Genomic DNA, 17,202 nt, shown 5'->3' with positions numbered 1-17,202 from the left:
GGGGGGGGGGGGGGGGGGGGGGGGGGACAGTTCCAGAAGCAGACTCAGGACGTGGCCACTGCTGTGATGGGGGGAGCACAGGGTGCTGGCGACGTGTTGGGAAGGCTTCCTGGAAGAGGCGGTGTTTGAGCTGAGACCCATGAGCAGGAGGGGAAGTGTGCTGAGTGCACAGGCCTGCAGGAGGCAGTCCCTCTGGGTTCCAAGAATGGGTTGGCCTGGCTGGAACCCAAAGTCAGTGCAGGGAACACAGCACATATAAGGCTGGGGAGGCCAAGAGAGCTAGGACAAGAAGGTTCTTTCAGCCCCTTAGGAACCTTGGAGAAGCCACGAAGCCTGGGAGGGATTTGCTGGGATTTGCCTTTTTTAAAAAAGGGATTGCTCCAGTGGCAGCCTGGGGAAGGCATCACAAGGGCAAGGCTGGGGGCAGAGCTGCATTGCCCAGGTGGAAGCTTCCAGGTGCACTAGAGCAGGTGAGAAGGCCTGGAAAGAAGTGGGGGGTCATGGCGTTCCTCAGGATGGGGGTCCCCGGGAGAGTGGGGTAGGAATTTTGAGGTCAGGTTTGGACATGTGGAGCTTGCGGTGGCTGAGGGACATCGAGGGACATCCAGCAGACGGCTGGATGAAGCCTGCCCTGGAGAAGGCTGCTCCATGTGCACTCTGCCCCAGTTCACACTCTCCAGGACAAGGGGCTTTCTGTGTGGCTTGCTTCTGGGTTCCCACACCAGCCACTCCAAGGCTTTGGTGGCGTCTGTGACTAGGAAGAGACCAGAGGCGGGGGCCCTGGCTTTCAGAGCTGCAGGTGCTGCTGCTTTGCTTGGGTGGCCTACGGAGCCGTGCTTTATAGTGACTGAGCGGATCGAACTCAGCCCTCATCCCCGGCCTGCTGTCACAGATGGGGAGTTCTGGCTGTGCAGGGGGCACTCGGGGTGCACATGGGAACCCTCCCCCACCCCCACGTAGGTCCTGAGTGGACAAGCACGTGATGCTCCGTTTGCTTTCTGCCTGTCAGGATCGCCTGTTCTACTTATTTTTAAGAAGAACACAACTCATTTTCCTGCTGATCCAGCTTAATGTGCCTGGCCAGGTGGGCATCCCTTGCTGGGTGTTTTTGAGTTCGGAGACTAGATTTGCAGGCGCCCTGCCCTGCCGATTCCAGCTGACATGCAGGTGGGATCGGAATGCCAGGTCTGCAGCCTCCTCTGCAGCGTGGGTGACTTGGTGTCTCTGAAAGTCTCCAGAAACGTCCCCATGGAGCTTGAGGACTTTCATGTCAGGGGATGCTGCCTTGAGCTGCTTTCTCGGTCTCCGTCCCTGGGGGTGGAAGCTGCATTGATTCCAGTTCTTTCTCTCCCTAGACAATATCTTTATTTACTTCCTCTATAGCAGTATGGTATGTTAGGACCAGAAAAGGGACCGGTGAGCCACTCAGAGCCCTCTCCTACTCGGGAGGGACAGAAGAGACCGGCTAACACGCTCAGTGTCAGCAGCTGGGACCCCGTGTCCAGGCTCAGTGGATGGCCTTTTCCACCCGCTCAGGCCACCACCTCTGCATCTGCTTCTGTTCCTGCATGTCAGCGTCACTTGGGCCCTGGCCACCTCCCAGGTATCTGTGTCCATTACAGACGTGCCTGCATGCCACCGCAGCTGTGAGCACCCAGGCCAGGGCAGGTTCATCCCGGGACCTGCAGGGACTCGCCCAGGGCACCAGGAGGGGATGCTAGTGAATATGTGTTGAAGGGACGACCGAATGGCTCTTTCTTGTGGAATAGTACTGAGCTGGTGGCACTCCCAGACGTGAGTGCCCGTCCCCACCCCACCGCTTTGTTAGTTTGTGGTCAGCTGGCACTTACAGCCTTCCCCTCCTCGGAGGAGAACAGATAAGCACCAAGACCTTCCGGGAGGCCTCTCTGCCAGGAGGACAAAGGACAAGAACACTCTGTTTCTGTGTCACTCATAGATGAGGTCCCCCAAACCCATTCAGGGACTAGCAGCTTGGAGCAGGGGGGTGGGCGCTGGTGATCCCGGTGAGGATTCTGATAACCTGTAGACAAAGTCACAGTGCTGAGAGCGTTCTGACTTGGTGTATTAAGTGGGTTTTGGAGCCTTTGGACTTATTTAAAGTCAGGACGACGCTGCTGATGGTGTAGCTGGGTGCCTGGTTCTCAGTGTGTTCCTGGAGGGGTTTGCAGCAAAATTTCTGGATAGTTGGATTATGATTCATGTTGGGATGGTAGTGCATTCAAAGTAGGGTTGAGATGCAATTTCTGAAAACCCAAAGGTAAGAAAAGTTCTGGAAAGATGTTTCCTTCTGGCAGAGACTCCCTTGCAAGAGAGTACCTAGTGTGGATTAGGGCTCACTTTGGAGGGAGGGAGGTTTGGGTCCAGCCCCCCGCATGGTACGTAAATCCAGTAAATATTTGTCAAAGGAGGGTGGCTACAGGCGCAGTTTTGAAATACACATCCACATGTTCATCTGCTCACAAGCGACAGCCTGTGTGTACTAGCGACATCTGTTTCTTAGCAGTGATTGTTTATTTGAGAAAAACAGGTTTTGCCTCGCAGTACATAGGAACATATATTTCTGCGGTGGTGATTTCCACATAGATGGGACCTTCCTTGCAGGGAAACTGGCTGTTGTCGCCTCTCCTCCCAGACCTGGTGCCCACTCTCTAGGGTGAGACTTGGCACCCCCTCGGGAGCTCAGTAGGTGGGTACAATGCAGCCCTTTACGCAGGAAGAAGGCATAATTAATTACTTTTTAATGTGCACTTTTTTTTAGATGACTTAATTGTTTGCTGTTTTGAAAGGTGGATATATGAACTGAAAAAGCCAGGAAAATACAGTAAGAAAAATACTGAAAGTGACAGTGTAACAGCAGGACCCCACAATCGATGCTCTGATCCTTTTCTCCCAGGGCTGGAGCAGGCCTCAGCCTTGAAGGAAGTTTGCAAGGCAGACTTGCTAGCTGGATCCCCAGAAATAGGAGCACGTTTGCCTAACAGAATATAAGACAGGCATACAGGCTCACTTAGCATGCATTTCTCTGAGCTCCCTTTTTTCCCACCTTTATTTGACATTTTGAACCTTGGTAATGAGGCAGGATGACATCATTTACATGTGTCGAGCTGTCTTCCAGACAACCTGGAACCGCAGCCTTGCTACGAGGCAGGTACCAGCCAGACCCTGAGAAGCCGGGAAGACATCAGTCAAGCTTTACTGATGGCGCTGCGAGCCAATCAAAATCCAGCATGACCCCAGACCCCTGCTCCCAAAATTTACCCGCATAATACTATGATTCTAAGCCTTTGAGGAATTCGAGTACAACGTTAGCTGGCTGTTCTCCTTGGTTGGCGCCCTCCAATAAATGCTGATCTTTTGTACAGCAGATCTTTGTGTAGAGATTTATTACTGGCTGGACTGTGCATGGCAGGTGAACTCCTTTCTGTTTGGTAACAACAATGACTTCTTATAGTTCCCAAATGCAGGAATTGAAAATTTTTTGGTTACTTAGCATTTATGAATAGTTTTGGGTGTCATTTCAGCCTGCTATGGACTTGTGTTAGGGTCGGACTAACTAGGACTCGGTGAGTCCCAGTCCCGTATCACTGCTGCGTGCAGGACCTGAAATGGGTTTTTAAATTGAACGCCCATCTGTGCAGTGGGCCAGGCGGGCTAAATTGGCCAAGTTATCAGGACCAGGGTAAATGGGCCACAAAATCACTTACCAGCCTTGCCGTGGGGAAACTTTAGTATGTGTTTGTGGTAACTTGGATGGAAGGCTCCTGCAGAATTTGTTGTAAGCCTGAAAATAAAGTCTGAACTAAGTAGGCCTTAGTAGAAAGTTCTGAGAAGATTTGACATCAGGTATGGGCAAGGTGAGGTTTTGGAATTATCAGGGCTGTGGTCTATGGGTGACTCCTGTCTGATTGTCTGGATTGGGTTTTGAGATGAGCCAGGGAAGGTCTGTGTCTGGGGCCCCCTGGTGCAGTGGGGTGTGGTCGATGGTCCTGGGGCCACCAGCAAGGGTCCTTCTGAACAAATATCCCCCACCCCAGGGTCTAGTGGGCCTTGGTGGGCCCTTTTCCCTCTGGAATTGAGGGTGGTGAGTGGAGTGGTGTCTGTGGGGAGCGGGGCGGTGGCCAGGGGCTGCTGCCAGCTGCATGTGAGCCTGACTATGCGCCTCTTCCCGGTTTGGTCTGTGGGGCTCACCCTTGTTTATTGCCAGAAAATGCAGGAGCCGGAGCAAAGCCCAGGGTGTGAAATGGCACCTGGTGATGGGCTGGGCCAGCTCCCTGCCCCGCCCCCCATCTCTTTCAAGGGTATGGTCACGTTCCCATACCTCCCTGGCTTTGATTAGGGTGCTGGCGGTCATTTGTGCCCTGTCTCTGTGGAGGTCCCTTGGAGTCGGTGGGCTAAGCGTGGTGTGGGCACAGAGCAGGTGAGGGCAGCTTGACCATGGCCAGGTAACCTCTCTGACTTTGGTTTTTTCATTTGTAAAATTGGCTGAACAATACCTATGTCACTGAGTTGTTTATGAAGATCGGAAGTGACATTGTGTGGAAAGCTCTCCGCCCAGTGCGTGGCTGCTGCTGTCCTTTGAAGGTGAAGGTGGTCTCCTAGGGCAGGTGATGGCAGGTCATCTCAACGTTTCCAGGCTCCTGTGCATTAGTGGGCTTCTCTGACTGTCACCACAGTTCTTTTAAATAAAAGTAGCTTTATCCTGTGTCCAAGAGCAGAGCCGATCCCTGCAGGAATCCCTGGAGTGGCTGGGTCTGCTCCCCACGAAGACGGGACAGAGCCTGACGTCTTCGGAAGAGCCCAGAGCTCTCGTTAGGACCCTCTTACCTGGCCTTCCCATCTGGGCTTGTGTGAGTTCATGCGATGAGAAGACTGAATCCAGGAGGTGTCTCAGGGACCGTCCCCTCCCTTCTGCCGGCCGCACCTGCATCCTGGGCGTGTCTGGCCCTTTGCGGCCGGCACTGTTTGTTCCTGGGGTTCCCAGCCCGCAGTGTGTCCACACCCCGCTCCTCTCTTGCTTCTGACTTCTTATCTCAGACTTAACCCCGCTCACTGCTCCACCCAGCCCTTCCTGCCTTGGCCAGAGTGCTCCAGGGACGCTTCAGTGGGAGGGTCTCCTGCTGTCCCTTCGTCCTCGTGTCTTCTCCTGCAGCCTCCAGGATGCTAACAGGAGCTTGTCTTAACCCCCAGCATGCAGCCCCAGCAATGACTGATGCCACAGCCACAGGCTGAGCACGCCGTGCACCGTGGCTGTCACTTCTCTGACCCTGATGACTTGAAGAAGCACGTTGTACACTGTGACACAGTAGAGGGAGAGAGAAGGGTGCACAACCAAGCAAAACCGGTTTCAGGGGACAGGGCTCCCCACGCTGCTCCCTGATGCGCTTTTCTGTGCTGCATCTTGTGGCTGTTCATGTCTTTTTAATGCTGGTCAGGATCTTCCAAGTTGATTGCACTGTGGGTCTGGCCTGGGTTGTCCCTCAGTCTGTGGGTGTCTGTCACAGGCTCCGTGGGGCGGAGCAGGAGCCTTGGGGAAGGCACTGGTGGCACCAGCCTCTGCGGGTCTGAGTCGGGGCACCGCCGTGCTGAGCAGCCCCAGGCCTGCAGGGAGCTGTCCCCAGACTCGGGTGCTCCCGGCCCAGCATGTGGCTTTGGTCCAGACCAAGACCGCTGGGGTGGGAGTCAGCACCGATGGAAGTCCCAGTCATGCTGCACATTACTTCACCTCCCTGCACCCCAGGTTTTCACAGGGCTGCTGTGAGGCCCAGGGGAGGGAATGTGGGGAGCCCTGAGTTCACCACACATGAAGGACGGTCTTCAGTTCTGCCCAGTGACCTGAGCGAGGCAGCCACCTTGAGCCCTGGCTGTGTCTTTTCTCATGGTCAGCCTGGATCAGAAGGGTCGTGCTGGCCAGTGTGAGGTGTGGAACCCCATCCCTGACTTGGCCTCCTCTCTTCCAGCCCTGGACGATGGCTGCCACATTGGGGGACGCCATCATGGTGGTCAAAGGCCTTGCCAAGCTGGCCCGGGCAGCCCTGGAGACCCACCTGCAGCACTTGGGCCTCGGTGGGGAGCTCATCCTGGCAGCCAGGGCCCTGCAGTCCACAGCCGTGGAGCAGATGGCCGTGGTCTTGGGGCAGGTGCAGGTAAGCAGGCTGGTGGGGGGGGGGTGCTGGCAGGAAGAGGCCTGCGTGCTCTCGGTGAGACCAGGGCCGGGGAGCCCAGCGGCTAGTGTGTCTCACTGACCTTCTGGGGCAGGGTGGGGTCCCTGTGTGAGGCTGTGGCTGCCCTGTGTGGGGACTGGGTGGTTTGTTCATTTATTTTCTGCAGCCCTTTACCAATTTCTCCCCAATACCCCCCCCCCAGCTGGCCTCAGTTCCATTCTCTCCTTTTGGAAGTTCAAGTTGTTGTTGTGATTGTTGTGTCTTTTTTTTTTTCATTTGTTTATTTTTTAGCTCCCCCTTATGAGTGAGGACATGTAACATTTCTCTTTCTGTGCCTGGCTTTCTTCACTTAACATGATTTTCTCTAAGTTCATCCATGTACTGTGAATAGCAGAATTTCATTCCTTTTAATGGCAGAGTAGTATTCCACTGTGTATATACACCACATTTTCCTTATCCAGTCCTCCGTCAGTGGACATCCAGGCTGGTTCCAGCTCTTGGCTACTGTAAACAGAGCTGTGATGAACATGGCAGTGCAGGTGTCCCTTTGACATGATGATGTCCATTCCTTTGGGTGTACACCCAGCAGTGGGATTGCCGGATCATATGGCAGTTCCATCTGTAGTGGCCTGAGGATCCTTCATACTGTTTCCCATAGTGGCTGCACCAATTTACAGTCCCTCCAGCTGCGTAGGAGGGTTTGACTGGGTGGCTTAAACAACAAACATTTATTGCTCATGGTTCTGGAGGCTGGAAAGTCCAAGATTAAGGCTCTGGACGGTTGGTGTCTGGTGATGCATAGATGGCCGTCTTCTCACTATGTCCTCACATGGTGGAGAGAGGGCGAGGGGAGCTCTCTGTGGTCTCCTTTAGAAGGACATTTGTCCCACTTATGAGGGCCCCACCCTCATGACCTAATCACCCACCAAAGGCCCCATCTCCTAACAGCATCACACGGGGGTGGGGGCGGATGCGTGAGGGGGTGGGGCTTGAACAGAGGAATTTAATGAAACATCTTGGGCCATGTGGCGATCAGCCTGGCTCAGCGACTGCTCTTCCCACCAAGCCTGTGAGCCTCGGCTTTCTCCTCCATTTTGCAGAGGGTCTCTGGGCACCTGAGTCAGGGGCTCTCCTGCCCAGGGTGGCAGCTGGCACAGCCCTGCTGAAGGTAGCTTCACCTCCAGCCTCCCATGTCCCTCGTGCTGTCTGGAACGGAGATTGCCTTTTGTGCAGAGGTTCTGGAGGCTGCGACATCCTACATCCAAGGAAATGGGAGTGCTGGAGGGGTGGCCATGAGCAGGGCTGCCACCCCACCCACTTGCCAGCACCCATCCTGGTGGCCCATGGGATGCATGTGGGGATCTGCAGATCAGGGCCCTGTTTGTCTTCTGTGGATGGCGACCTCCTGACCGTCACTCCTCCAGCCCGTGAGGTCTTGTGGTCCCCAAGCCTCTGGCCAGTGTCGGGTTCAGAACTCCCAGCCCCTCCCTCCTGCCCTCACAGGGTCCCTCGCTGACACTGTCTCTCTCATGGCACGTGTATACCTTTAGCTCTCAGAAGTCTTTGTACCTGTGATCTCACTGCTGTCCTGGGGCTGGGGCAGGCTGGAGGGTTACCCCATTTCTCAGATGAGGAAACTGAGACTCAGCAGTTTGCCACGAGACCTGTGATCATTAAGTGACAGGACCAGAACTGTTGTCCTGTTGCCAGCCCAGACGCCCCTCTTTGCCATCCCCGTGCCGAGGTTGTGCTGTGGCCCAGCTGCCTCATTCAGTGCTTCCTGGGGTGAGGAGCCACCGCCTTCCCATTGGGTGTCTGCCTGGGGGACACTCAGAAAGTGAGGCTGCCCCAGCTCGCTGGCCTCCCTGGAAGTGGGACAGCATGTAGCCTCCATGAGTGGGAGGGACAGGCCACACCGGCTCCATCCCTCGGAGGCAGGAGGCCCCCAAGCAGGCGACCGTCCCCAGTTTGCTCCTTTTGGTGCTGCACACGCAGCGTCCTGGTGCTGCCTTCTCCTGAGGGCACCCAGGGTCAGAGGACTGAGACCCTGTCCCCCTCCCGCTCCTCAAGGGATCTGTTCACCTACTCACTGAGCAGACACTCACTGAGGCTGGATCCCACCGAGACACTGGGGACCCTTTGCTGCCCTTGGGGCCCCGCAGCCGCATCAGCAGGTGTTAGTAACACAGGGCCAGGTGGTTACCGTGGGAGCGTGGGGGGAGGGGGAATGTCCCCGCCCTGGACACCCTCACTCCAGGGCTTCCCGGGCCGTCTGTGAGGGGCCTGGTGACTCTCAGTGTGGTTTATTTTACTGAGAAAAGTGCTGTCAGGTGGCCTGGTGTGGCCGGCAGGGCATGCCTTGGCTCTGGGTCCCTGCTACACTGTTGACTGGCTGGTGGCCTTTCCCAGGCCCATCAGTGCTCGCTGCCTCAGTTTCCCAACTGTGCAGAGTAACAGCCAGTCTCTCTCCTCCTGTCTCTTTAGTCATACAGAGTCTTAGAAGAGGGCTCCGTGTCTCCTGCCACCTGTGCACAATCCACAGGCAGCACGTGACCCGTTTCAGGGGGACCAGGGAGTGCAGGCCACGGGCCCCTTCAGGAGTCAGGGCTGCTGCAGTCACAGCCGCCTCGCGCCATTCCCGGCCCTGTCTGTGGCCCCACGTGATGCTGGCACTGGGGAGCCCTATTTTCAGATGAGGACGTGGCAGAGAAGGCTCAGGAACTCATTCACGGTCACTCCTGGTTCAAAAGTAGAAAGAACCTGGGCCCGAAGGTCAGGCCTCGGTGGCCGTTACAGGGAAGAGGTGGTGTCTCTTCTGCCCCCTCCTCGCCCTGACCCCGAGCTCCTGGGGACGGCCAGGCCTGGTCCCGGCTGCGGCCACCACTCCAGTGAGAGCCTGGCAAGTGCCACGAGTGCAGGGAGGTGCGGCCGCAGGGGCCAGGTGGTCCCCATCCGTGTGCCCCTCTTGCTGGCCTTTGGCTGTGTCCACCTCTGGAAGCTTGCCGGTCTTTTGCCCTGGTTTACCCTCCCTGAAGCCCTGGGGCCCCAGCTTGGTCCCCTCCTACAGGTGAGGGACTTGCTGCTGGGTGCCGCGTGCACCTGGCCTGGCCCCGGCTGGGCATCAGCAGACACCTGGCAGAAGCAGGACTGGCACCCGGCTCCTGGCTCCCAGGCTGGGAAGGATGCAGGGTCCTTGGGCATAGCATCGGTGTCACTTCTGGAAGGGTGAAGCGGGTGGCAGGGGACACAGGGAGAGCCGCTGGCTGCTTGCCGCCCCTCTCACGCTGGCCTTTGTCCCTTGCAGGGTCAGGAGAGACATGCTGAGCCTCATCCTGAGAGCTTCGATGGCCCGGAGTCGGAGCTCCACTTCTCAGGGCCACAGGCGGCAGGAGCTTCGACGGACTTCGCTGCAGCCTCTGCCCCCGACTTGTCGCCGCCTCCGTCCCCGGGCCATGCCCCCAGCGAGGGCCCCGCTCCTGCCTACGCTGCCAGTGGCCCCTTTAGGGAAGCTGGGCTCCCGGGCCAGGCCGCCTCCCCCCTGGCTGGGGTCCACGGGAGGCTCTTTGCCGACCCCCGACAGTCATTCTGTGCCGTGGGCTTTCAGCGAAGGTTCTTCCACCAGGACCAGTCCCCGGTGGGGGGCCTCACGGCCGAGGACATTGAGAAGGCCCGGCAGGCCAAGGCCAGCCCTGAGAGCAAGCCACACAAGCAGATGGTGTGTCCGCGAGGGTCCCCCGGGCGGGACTGGGCGGGTCCCACTCACATGGGGACTTTCTGTGGATGCTGAGCTCGGGGCAGTTTAGGAACGTGGAGGCCTCTTCTTAGTAGCGCTGCTGCCTTTGGGTGTCTGGGGGGTGGGGGAACCCCAGAAGGTGGGTCCTGTTTGCTGATCCCATGAGGTCTCTTTCTTTCCTCCCTCCAGCTCAGTGAACGGGCTCGTGAGCGGAAGGTGCCAGTGACACGGATTGGGCGGCTGGCCAACTTTGGAGGTAAGGTGGCTGTGCCCCATGCCGCCTCCCCACCCCTGCCAGCCCATCCTGGCCGAGCAGCGCCAGGGCCACCCTGGGGCCTGCATAGAGATGGGACGGGTGGGGGCCCAGCAATGTCCGAAAGAGGAAATGGGAGAGCAGGTGGCAGTGCCTGCTGTTGCATTAGCTGTTGGGGGACNGTGAGCGGAAGGTGCCAGTGACACGGATTGGGCGGCTGGCCAACTTTGGAGGTAAGGTGGCTGTGCCCCATGCCGCCTCCCCACCCCTGCCAGCCCATCCTGGCCGAGCAGCGCCAGGGCCACCCTGGGGCCTGCATAGAGATGGGACGGGTGGGGGCCCAGCAATGTCCGAAAGAGGAAATGGGAGAGCAGGTGGCAGTGCCTGCTGTTGCATTAGCTGTTGGGGGACTGGATGTTTTCTCCGCTGGATGATGCAGTTACCAGATTCCAGCTCTGGCCTGGCTCCCCCTGGGGGCTGGTGTGTGGCTGATGCCACATCCGAAAGAGGAAATGGGAGAGCAGGTGGCAGTGCCTGCTGTTGCATTAGCTGTTGGGGGACGGGATGTTTTCTCCGCTGGATGATGCAGTTACCAGATTCCAGCTCTGGCCTGGCTCCCCCTGGGGGCTGGTGTGTGGCTGATGCCACGCGTGAGCTTGGACTGCATGTCGGGCCTCTCTGGGGATGGCATCTGCAGCGTCAGGTCCCCTGCCCCAGCCCCACCGCCACCGCTGTTCGGCTGCTGTGGAGGCCTCAGCAGGAAGGAGGCGGGTAGTGAGGCTGTTCAGCTCCTAAACAGAGCATTTTTGCCCCTGGGACCAGCCGTTTGGGGAGCCCATTTGCTGGATCCCACAGGCCTGCAGCTTGTCAGTGAAATAATGACAAGATGCTGTGGCCCTGAGCTGCCATCATTTCAAGTCATTTCAATGCACTGTAGTGTTGTGAGCTTCATCTGTGCTTTTCTTTGGAGGTTTGAGTAGCCATTGCGTCCAGTACACTTGTGCTGTTTTTATACGAGTTGAAGGATCATTTTACAGTGAAGTTTTATAGTAGTTGTATCTGCTTTTATGGCACTGTGTTGTCACATCTATTGCTTATTTACTAACCAAGATGTTCCTATTGGAAGTACCATTTCCTCTGCGGTAGGATGATGGAGTTCTGGAAGTGCATTTCTTCAATGCTCAGCTGTCCTCAGGCAATATAATTAATGAAAGCAATAGTTTTGGCAGCTTGATTCATATACTGGCCTTGGGCGAGTAGTTATTTGCAAGGCTGTATATAACAGAGGTCGGCTCGGTTCATGCTGACCCTAGTGCCACGTGGGTCATGAAGACCCGCTATTGTGTGTGTGCTTTTGCTTTGTGCAGTGGCTAGTATTTGGGTAACATTTATTATTTCTTATTAAAATATTGAATGGAAGTTCTCCCTCCAGCCCTGCCTTTCCCCCATGAGTTTGAGGGCAGGAACCACCTATTTTACATCTGTAGTCTTTCTCTATAACCCCCGTTTCCCTCACTTCAGATTCTGTGGCAAGCCCTGTCCCCAGAAGGCTGAGTTTGCTTATTTTAGGATGGGTACAATCCTCTCCTGGATTAGGGAGAGGCAGTGGGGGTAAGGGAGGTTCTGTTTCGGGAAGGGGGTCAGAAGGAAAGTCTTGATGGTGAACTAGAATTTGGTGGAACACCATAAAGTCCTGGTGAAGTAGGCAAAAGTCAGGCCCTTTTGGGTGATTAAAGCAGACAGAGACTGACCTGGAAGGGGTTATATAGGAAGGTGTGTAGGAGAAAAACCAGGGTAGAGGGCTTTCCTCCGACGGTGGGGGACGTGGGCAGCCAGAGGGAGCCTGGGTTGGGGTGAGGGGAAGCCCTGATCTTGTAGGTGCTTTGCACCATCAGAAGCCTCTTGAGCTTTTGCTGACAGCTGCCTGATTCCTGGAGCCGTCTGTGGGTGTCTGTGTGCTGGAAGTTTGCCCACAGCTGTGATTCAGAGATGCCCACATTGCTGCCCAAGCAGTTGGCAGGTAGTGTTTCAGGCTTGGAGGAGGCAGGATGGGAGCAAAGAGGAGTCAGATCAGGAAAGAACGTGCTGTTCTGGCCCCAGGGGTGAATTCTGGGCCTTCTGCCTCACCCACATATTTTCAAACTATAGGTTATGACCCTTAAGCGAGTGTGAAATCAGTTTAGTGGTTCAGGGCCAGGATTTCAAAAATAAGCTAAACAGAATGGAATTGAATAGAAAAGATCAGATCAATATTACAGATCCTTAGAACTATATACATTGCAAAAATATTTTTGTTTGAGAGTATAAACATACTATTTAAGTATGTTCTTCATCGCAATGTGAAAATCATGGTTTACTGGTGAATCATTGTCTAAACAGTTGCAAGTACCACTGCTCTACTTTGTTCTCCTAGAAAACTCTTAGCCTTTATTTCCCTCATAGGGGTGATGGGTTTTTGAGGTGTAGGCTGACAGGCTTTAGGAAGTTTTACTCTGGAGATACGAAGGAAAGGGATTGTTCTAGATCTCAGGAGGTAGGGTTGCTGCAGGGACCCAGACAAGTGTTTGGGGAGGTTAACAGCAGTATTCAGCTGTATGGAGGTCAAAGGCAAAGGTTTGAACCAGTTCCAGGGGTTCATTTTGATATTGAAATGGAGGCAGGCGTCCTAAGTCCAATTTGGATATGGGACAATATGGCTCTGATGCTGTGGGCAGGGTGATCTGTGGATGTTAGATTTGTTAAAGAATGGTTTGAAGGATAGGGTCATATATTGGATTTGGGGTCAGAACTGAGCTTTAGGTCATCATAATATCTGGGTTGTAATTCCAGCCCTGCTTCCTGTGCGACCTTGGGCCCTACCTTGGTTTTCCCTTCTATAAAATAGGGGTTTTACCATTGACTCCAAATGAAAATATTTTGGTAAGTGTTCCATGTGTACCTGAAAAGAATTTTAACATTGTTGGGAGCAGTGATCTGTCTGTATAGTCCGGTTTATTATTCAAATTGATCAGACCTTTTAATGATTTCTGTGGTCTGCTTATTCTATCAAAGAGAGGCATTTAAAGGTCATATGCTAAAGTTGTAGATTTACATACTTCTTTTAGCCTATTGACTTATGCTTTCTATGTTTCCAAGCTATGTTATTGGTTGCCTACAGATTTAGAATTTTTATAGTCTGGTGATTGACCCCTTTATTATATGTTATGCCCCTTTTTATCTTCATGAAAGTCTACATTGTCTGATATGATTATAACTATATTCCAGCTTTGTTTTGGTTAATGTTTGCGTAGTATCTCTTTTTCCTTCCCTCTGCTTTCAACTTTTTAAAGTTCTTATATTTAAAGTATATCTTTCATGAGCAGTATGCAAGGCACTTCAGAAAGTTCATGGAAAAATTGAATTAAAAGATCATCCAAATCTTCCCATGAACTTTTTTTTTTTTTTTTGTCCTTTTTGAGACCGGCCACACCGCGCTCCCGAGTGCGCCACGGGCTCGGCCCTTCCCATGAACTTTTTGAAGACCTCTTGTATATAGTTGTTTTTTGTGTTTTAAGTATAGATGGATAATCTCAGTCTTGTAATGGGAATATCCATTTAATGCAATTACTGATGTATTGGGGTTTATATCTACTATCTTACTTTTTTGTTTATTGTTGGATCCATCTGTTATGTTCCCTTCTCCCACATCTTACCTTTAAGACCTGTTTTCTCTGTACATGTTTTTAGCTTTTATGTTTTATATTCCTCTACTATTATTTAGCGGTTACTCTTGAGATTACAGCATGCATCCTTAAGTTATTACAGTACAATATAAGTGATTATTTTTAATTACTTCCCCAGTAATGCTGGTACATTAGAACACTTTAAATCCACATATTCCCCTGTGGCAGCGCTATATGCTCTGACCTCCCCTCGAGAAGTGGCACGCAGAGCCCCAGCCTGCCTTCCTGAGGGCACTCACTGCTTTTCCTGTAGTGCCAGCATGGCTCTCCTGGGTGCACTTTGACCGCAGCAAGGTGGATGCACTAGTCTAGATCCCAGAGAAGTTCTGCACCCTTGGCAGGGATGCACGAGCATAGTTTCTGCTTTCCCAGGAGCATTCTTGAAAGGGGGCTTTTCTGTATAGTTTGCCCCCTCAGAAGCTCTGTGTTGGAGACAAGGGCGGTTATTATTCTTTCCAGTTACAGATGAGGAAGTTGAGCCAGGAAGTCGGCCAGTCGCCCTGGGCCATATGCTTGTTTGTGACTGCCCTGGGACAAGAGCCCAGGCCTCTCTGTCTTGCACGTTGAAGTCTAAGCCTGACACACCCCGTAATTAGGCCCCTGCCCTGCAGTCAGCAGAGGGGCTGTTAGGTCTTCCCTCCTCTACAGGTCCATTTCTGGGAATGGAGGCCAGATCCTGCAAACCTGCGAAAACAAGCCACAGGAAGTGGCCTCAACCGCTCCTTCCTCCCTGTCCTCCCGTGCTGTGGGCTGGGGCCCCTCCCCAGACCCCTCTTCTCCTCTGGGGCTGGGCGGCTGGAAAGAGCCAGGTGGTGATGGAGAAGGAGACTGAATCACTGAGGGTTCAAGACACCCTGAAGCAAAGGGAAGTCTCCCAGCCCTGCTGCCTTTTCTGCAGTGACTCTGTCTTGTATCAGAAGCTTGTGAGATGTACTGATAAAAGCAGGGCCTAGGACAGTGCCTGGCACACAGCAGTGCCATGTGAGTGACGTCGCTGTCGCCTTATCCTTACATCTCCCTCTGCCCCTTGCTGCTGCAGGGAACCTCCCACGAGCCTTGCTCTGTACACATGCCTAGAGTTTCTGCCAGGTAGAGCCAAAGCCACAGGAACGTTTACTTACTCTTTCCTGCTCGTAAGCACTTTTCATCCAGCTTGCTTAGGAAGGGCCCTGGTTGCTGAAAGGGGTTTTGTTTTTGGCTTTTTTAAACCTCTGAGTGACCGTTCAAGGGAGGGCCTTGTTTGGCTCTGATGACTTCTGGAGGGACTTGAGGGAGAAAGGGTCCTGGCTGGGGGGCCTGGGCTCCGAGAAATCACACCAAGCAGGACCCGGGGAGTCTATCTTCCCCATATCGCCTGCAGGTACCTCTTGGTTCTGGGTGAAGAGCGAGCCTGGCTGGGGGTCCTGAGCATCGCATGAAGCCAGGGGCCAGGGGTGCGGGGGAGCCAGTTCATTCTGGGTTCACTAGAGCAGGAGCTCGTGAGGCCAAGGTCAGGGTTGCTGGCTGGCTGGGTCTGGCTTCACCACCTGGGCTGCCTGCCTGTCGTGGGGAGTCTGCCTGTCAGTTGGCAGCACTCTGGCCTGGCACTGGGTTGGTCCTGAAGGACGTGTAGGGCCACAGAAGGAGCCTGAGGCTTTCTTTGTGGAATGTTCCTTTGGTGTTTAATAACAGGTCTTTGCCACTGGAGAGCTTTGGCTCTGCCTGGGAGCCTAGAAATGGCCAGAGAACAGTGTGACAGAGCATTTGAGGGGGGTCCAGCTTAGGGGTGGTGGGGGACACACCTCTGCCTGCAGAAGGAGGTAGAAGGAGGGGCTGGCTCCGTGTATCCCCCTCCCCTCCCCCCGGCTGTGGCATCTGCTCATAATGGCCAGGCTGGATAACCTGTGATGCCACCTGCCTCTTCTGTAGGATGTTTAGACTCGCGGTAGGCAGAGAAGAATCTGGACACAGAGAGGCAACTGGTAAAGGTCGCTACAGTGGGAAGGTTAATGTTTCCTGTTCCCATTTATTCTGCTGAGTCAGAGAGTGTGCTGCGTAGTGGAGGTGGGCCGGCCGCGGGGCTTAATGTTTAATCAGGGTCTCTGGCTGCCAGCTCTGTGCCCCGTGCCCTCTGGAGCTGAGGGGCATGGTCGGAGAGAAAACATAGCCGGGGTACCTACCAGGCACCCAGACCCTGGCACCTCTATCCCAAGATGCCCTTGATGGGTGGCTGTCACACCTAGGGGCCATTTCCAGATAACTGGCTTCTTCCTGTGATTGCCAGAGCTTGGTGCATTTTGCCCTGTGCTGTCCTAGACAGGAGCCACCAGCCAGCCACACTGGGCATTTGAAATGTGACTGGTCCAAAATGAGATATGCTGCAAGTGTAAAATACAGACTGGATTTTGAACACTCAAGGCACACACAAAAATATCATAAGTATCTCTAATACTTTTTATATTGATTACTTACTGAAATGATAGTATTCTGGATTTGGGTGTTTTAGTCCATCTTCTGCTGCTGTCACAGAATACCACAGACTGAGTGATTTGGAAAGTTTATTTGGCTCATGGGAAGAAGGCTGGGATGTCCCAGAGCAGGGTGCTGGCACATGGCACGGGCCATCCCATGGTGCAAGGCATCCCATGGCGAGGGTGTGCATGAGACGGAGAGGAAACCGACCAGACTCATCCTTTCTGTAATAATGGCTTTAACCCATTCGTGAGCACAGAGCCCTGGTGACCTGATCACCTCCTGAAGGTCCCACCTCTTCATACTGTTACAGTGGCAATTAAGTTTCAACATGAGTTTGGGTGCGGACATTCAAACCATAGCATCGGGTTAAATAAAATGTATTATTAGAATAAATTTCACTTGTTTTTTCTTACCGTTTTTAATGGGGCTGCTAGAAAATGTACATGCATACGTGGCTCGGCGGGGGTTAACCATTTGGATCAGGGATGAGATGATAAGGGTGGATGGTCTGCAGTGCTGGCACGTGCTGGGCTGGTGTGTGCACGTTGTTCCTGTGGACTCATGCAGCTGTCACAGAGGCCCGGGAGGCTGGCAGTGCCATTGCAGCTGGAGACGCAGAGGTGGCATTGTTGCCTTGTAGTGGCAAAATGTGTTGCAGAAACACGTTTTAAACTTATTTTCTTTAGATTTTTAAAATTTAATGAGTTCATGGGCCGGCCCAGTGGCGCACTGCTACAGTATGGGAGTGTGGCAGCGCTCCCGCCGAGGGTTCGGATCCCACATACAGACCGGTTCCCGCTCACTGGCTGAGCGAGGTGCGGGAGCAACACCGAGGGTGGCGATTCCGATGCCGGCTCC

General features: G+C 54.0%; 1 protein-coding gene across 1 annotated transcript in view; it reads left to right on the top strand.

Annotated features, from left to right (window-relative positions):
* The first annotated feature begins 5,984 nt into the window (after nt 1-5,984).
* Nucleotides 5,985-17,202, top strand: part of ADCK3 (aarF domain containing kinase 3) — a 20,927-nt gene continuing 9,709 nt past the window's right edge. Inside the window, exons 1-3 of the mRNA XM_008584514.1 lie at nt 5,985-6,164; nt 9,487-9,897; nt 10,105-10,171. Coding sequence (XP_008582736.1) covers nt 5,988-6,164; nt 9,487-9,897; nt 10,105-10,171 — 655 coding nt within the window. The 5' untranslated portion in view covers nt 5,985-5,987. The remainder of the gene's footprint in view (nt 6,165-9,486; nt 9,898-10,104; nt 10,172-17,202) is intronic.

This window comes from Galeopterus variegatus, unplaced genomic scaffold (assembly GCF_000696425.1).
Source record: "Galeopterus variegatus unplaced genomic scaffold, G_variegatus-3.0.2 Scaffold3290, whole genome shotgun sequence".
NCBI lineage: Eukaryota > Metazoa > Chordata > Mammalia > Dermoptera > Cynocephalidae > Galeopterus > Galeopterus variegatus.
The sequence above is the reverse complement of the archived record's forward strand: the minus strand, read 5'-3'. Positions and strand labels throughout refer to the sequence as shown.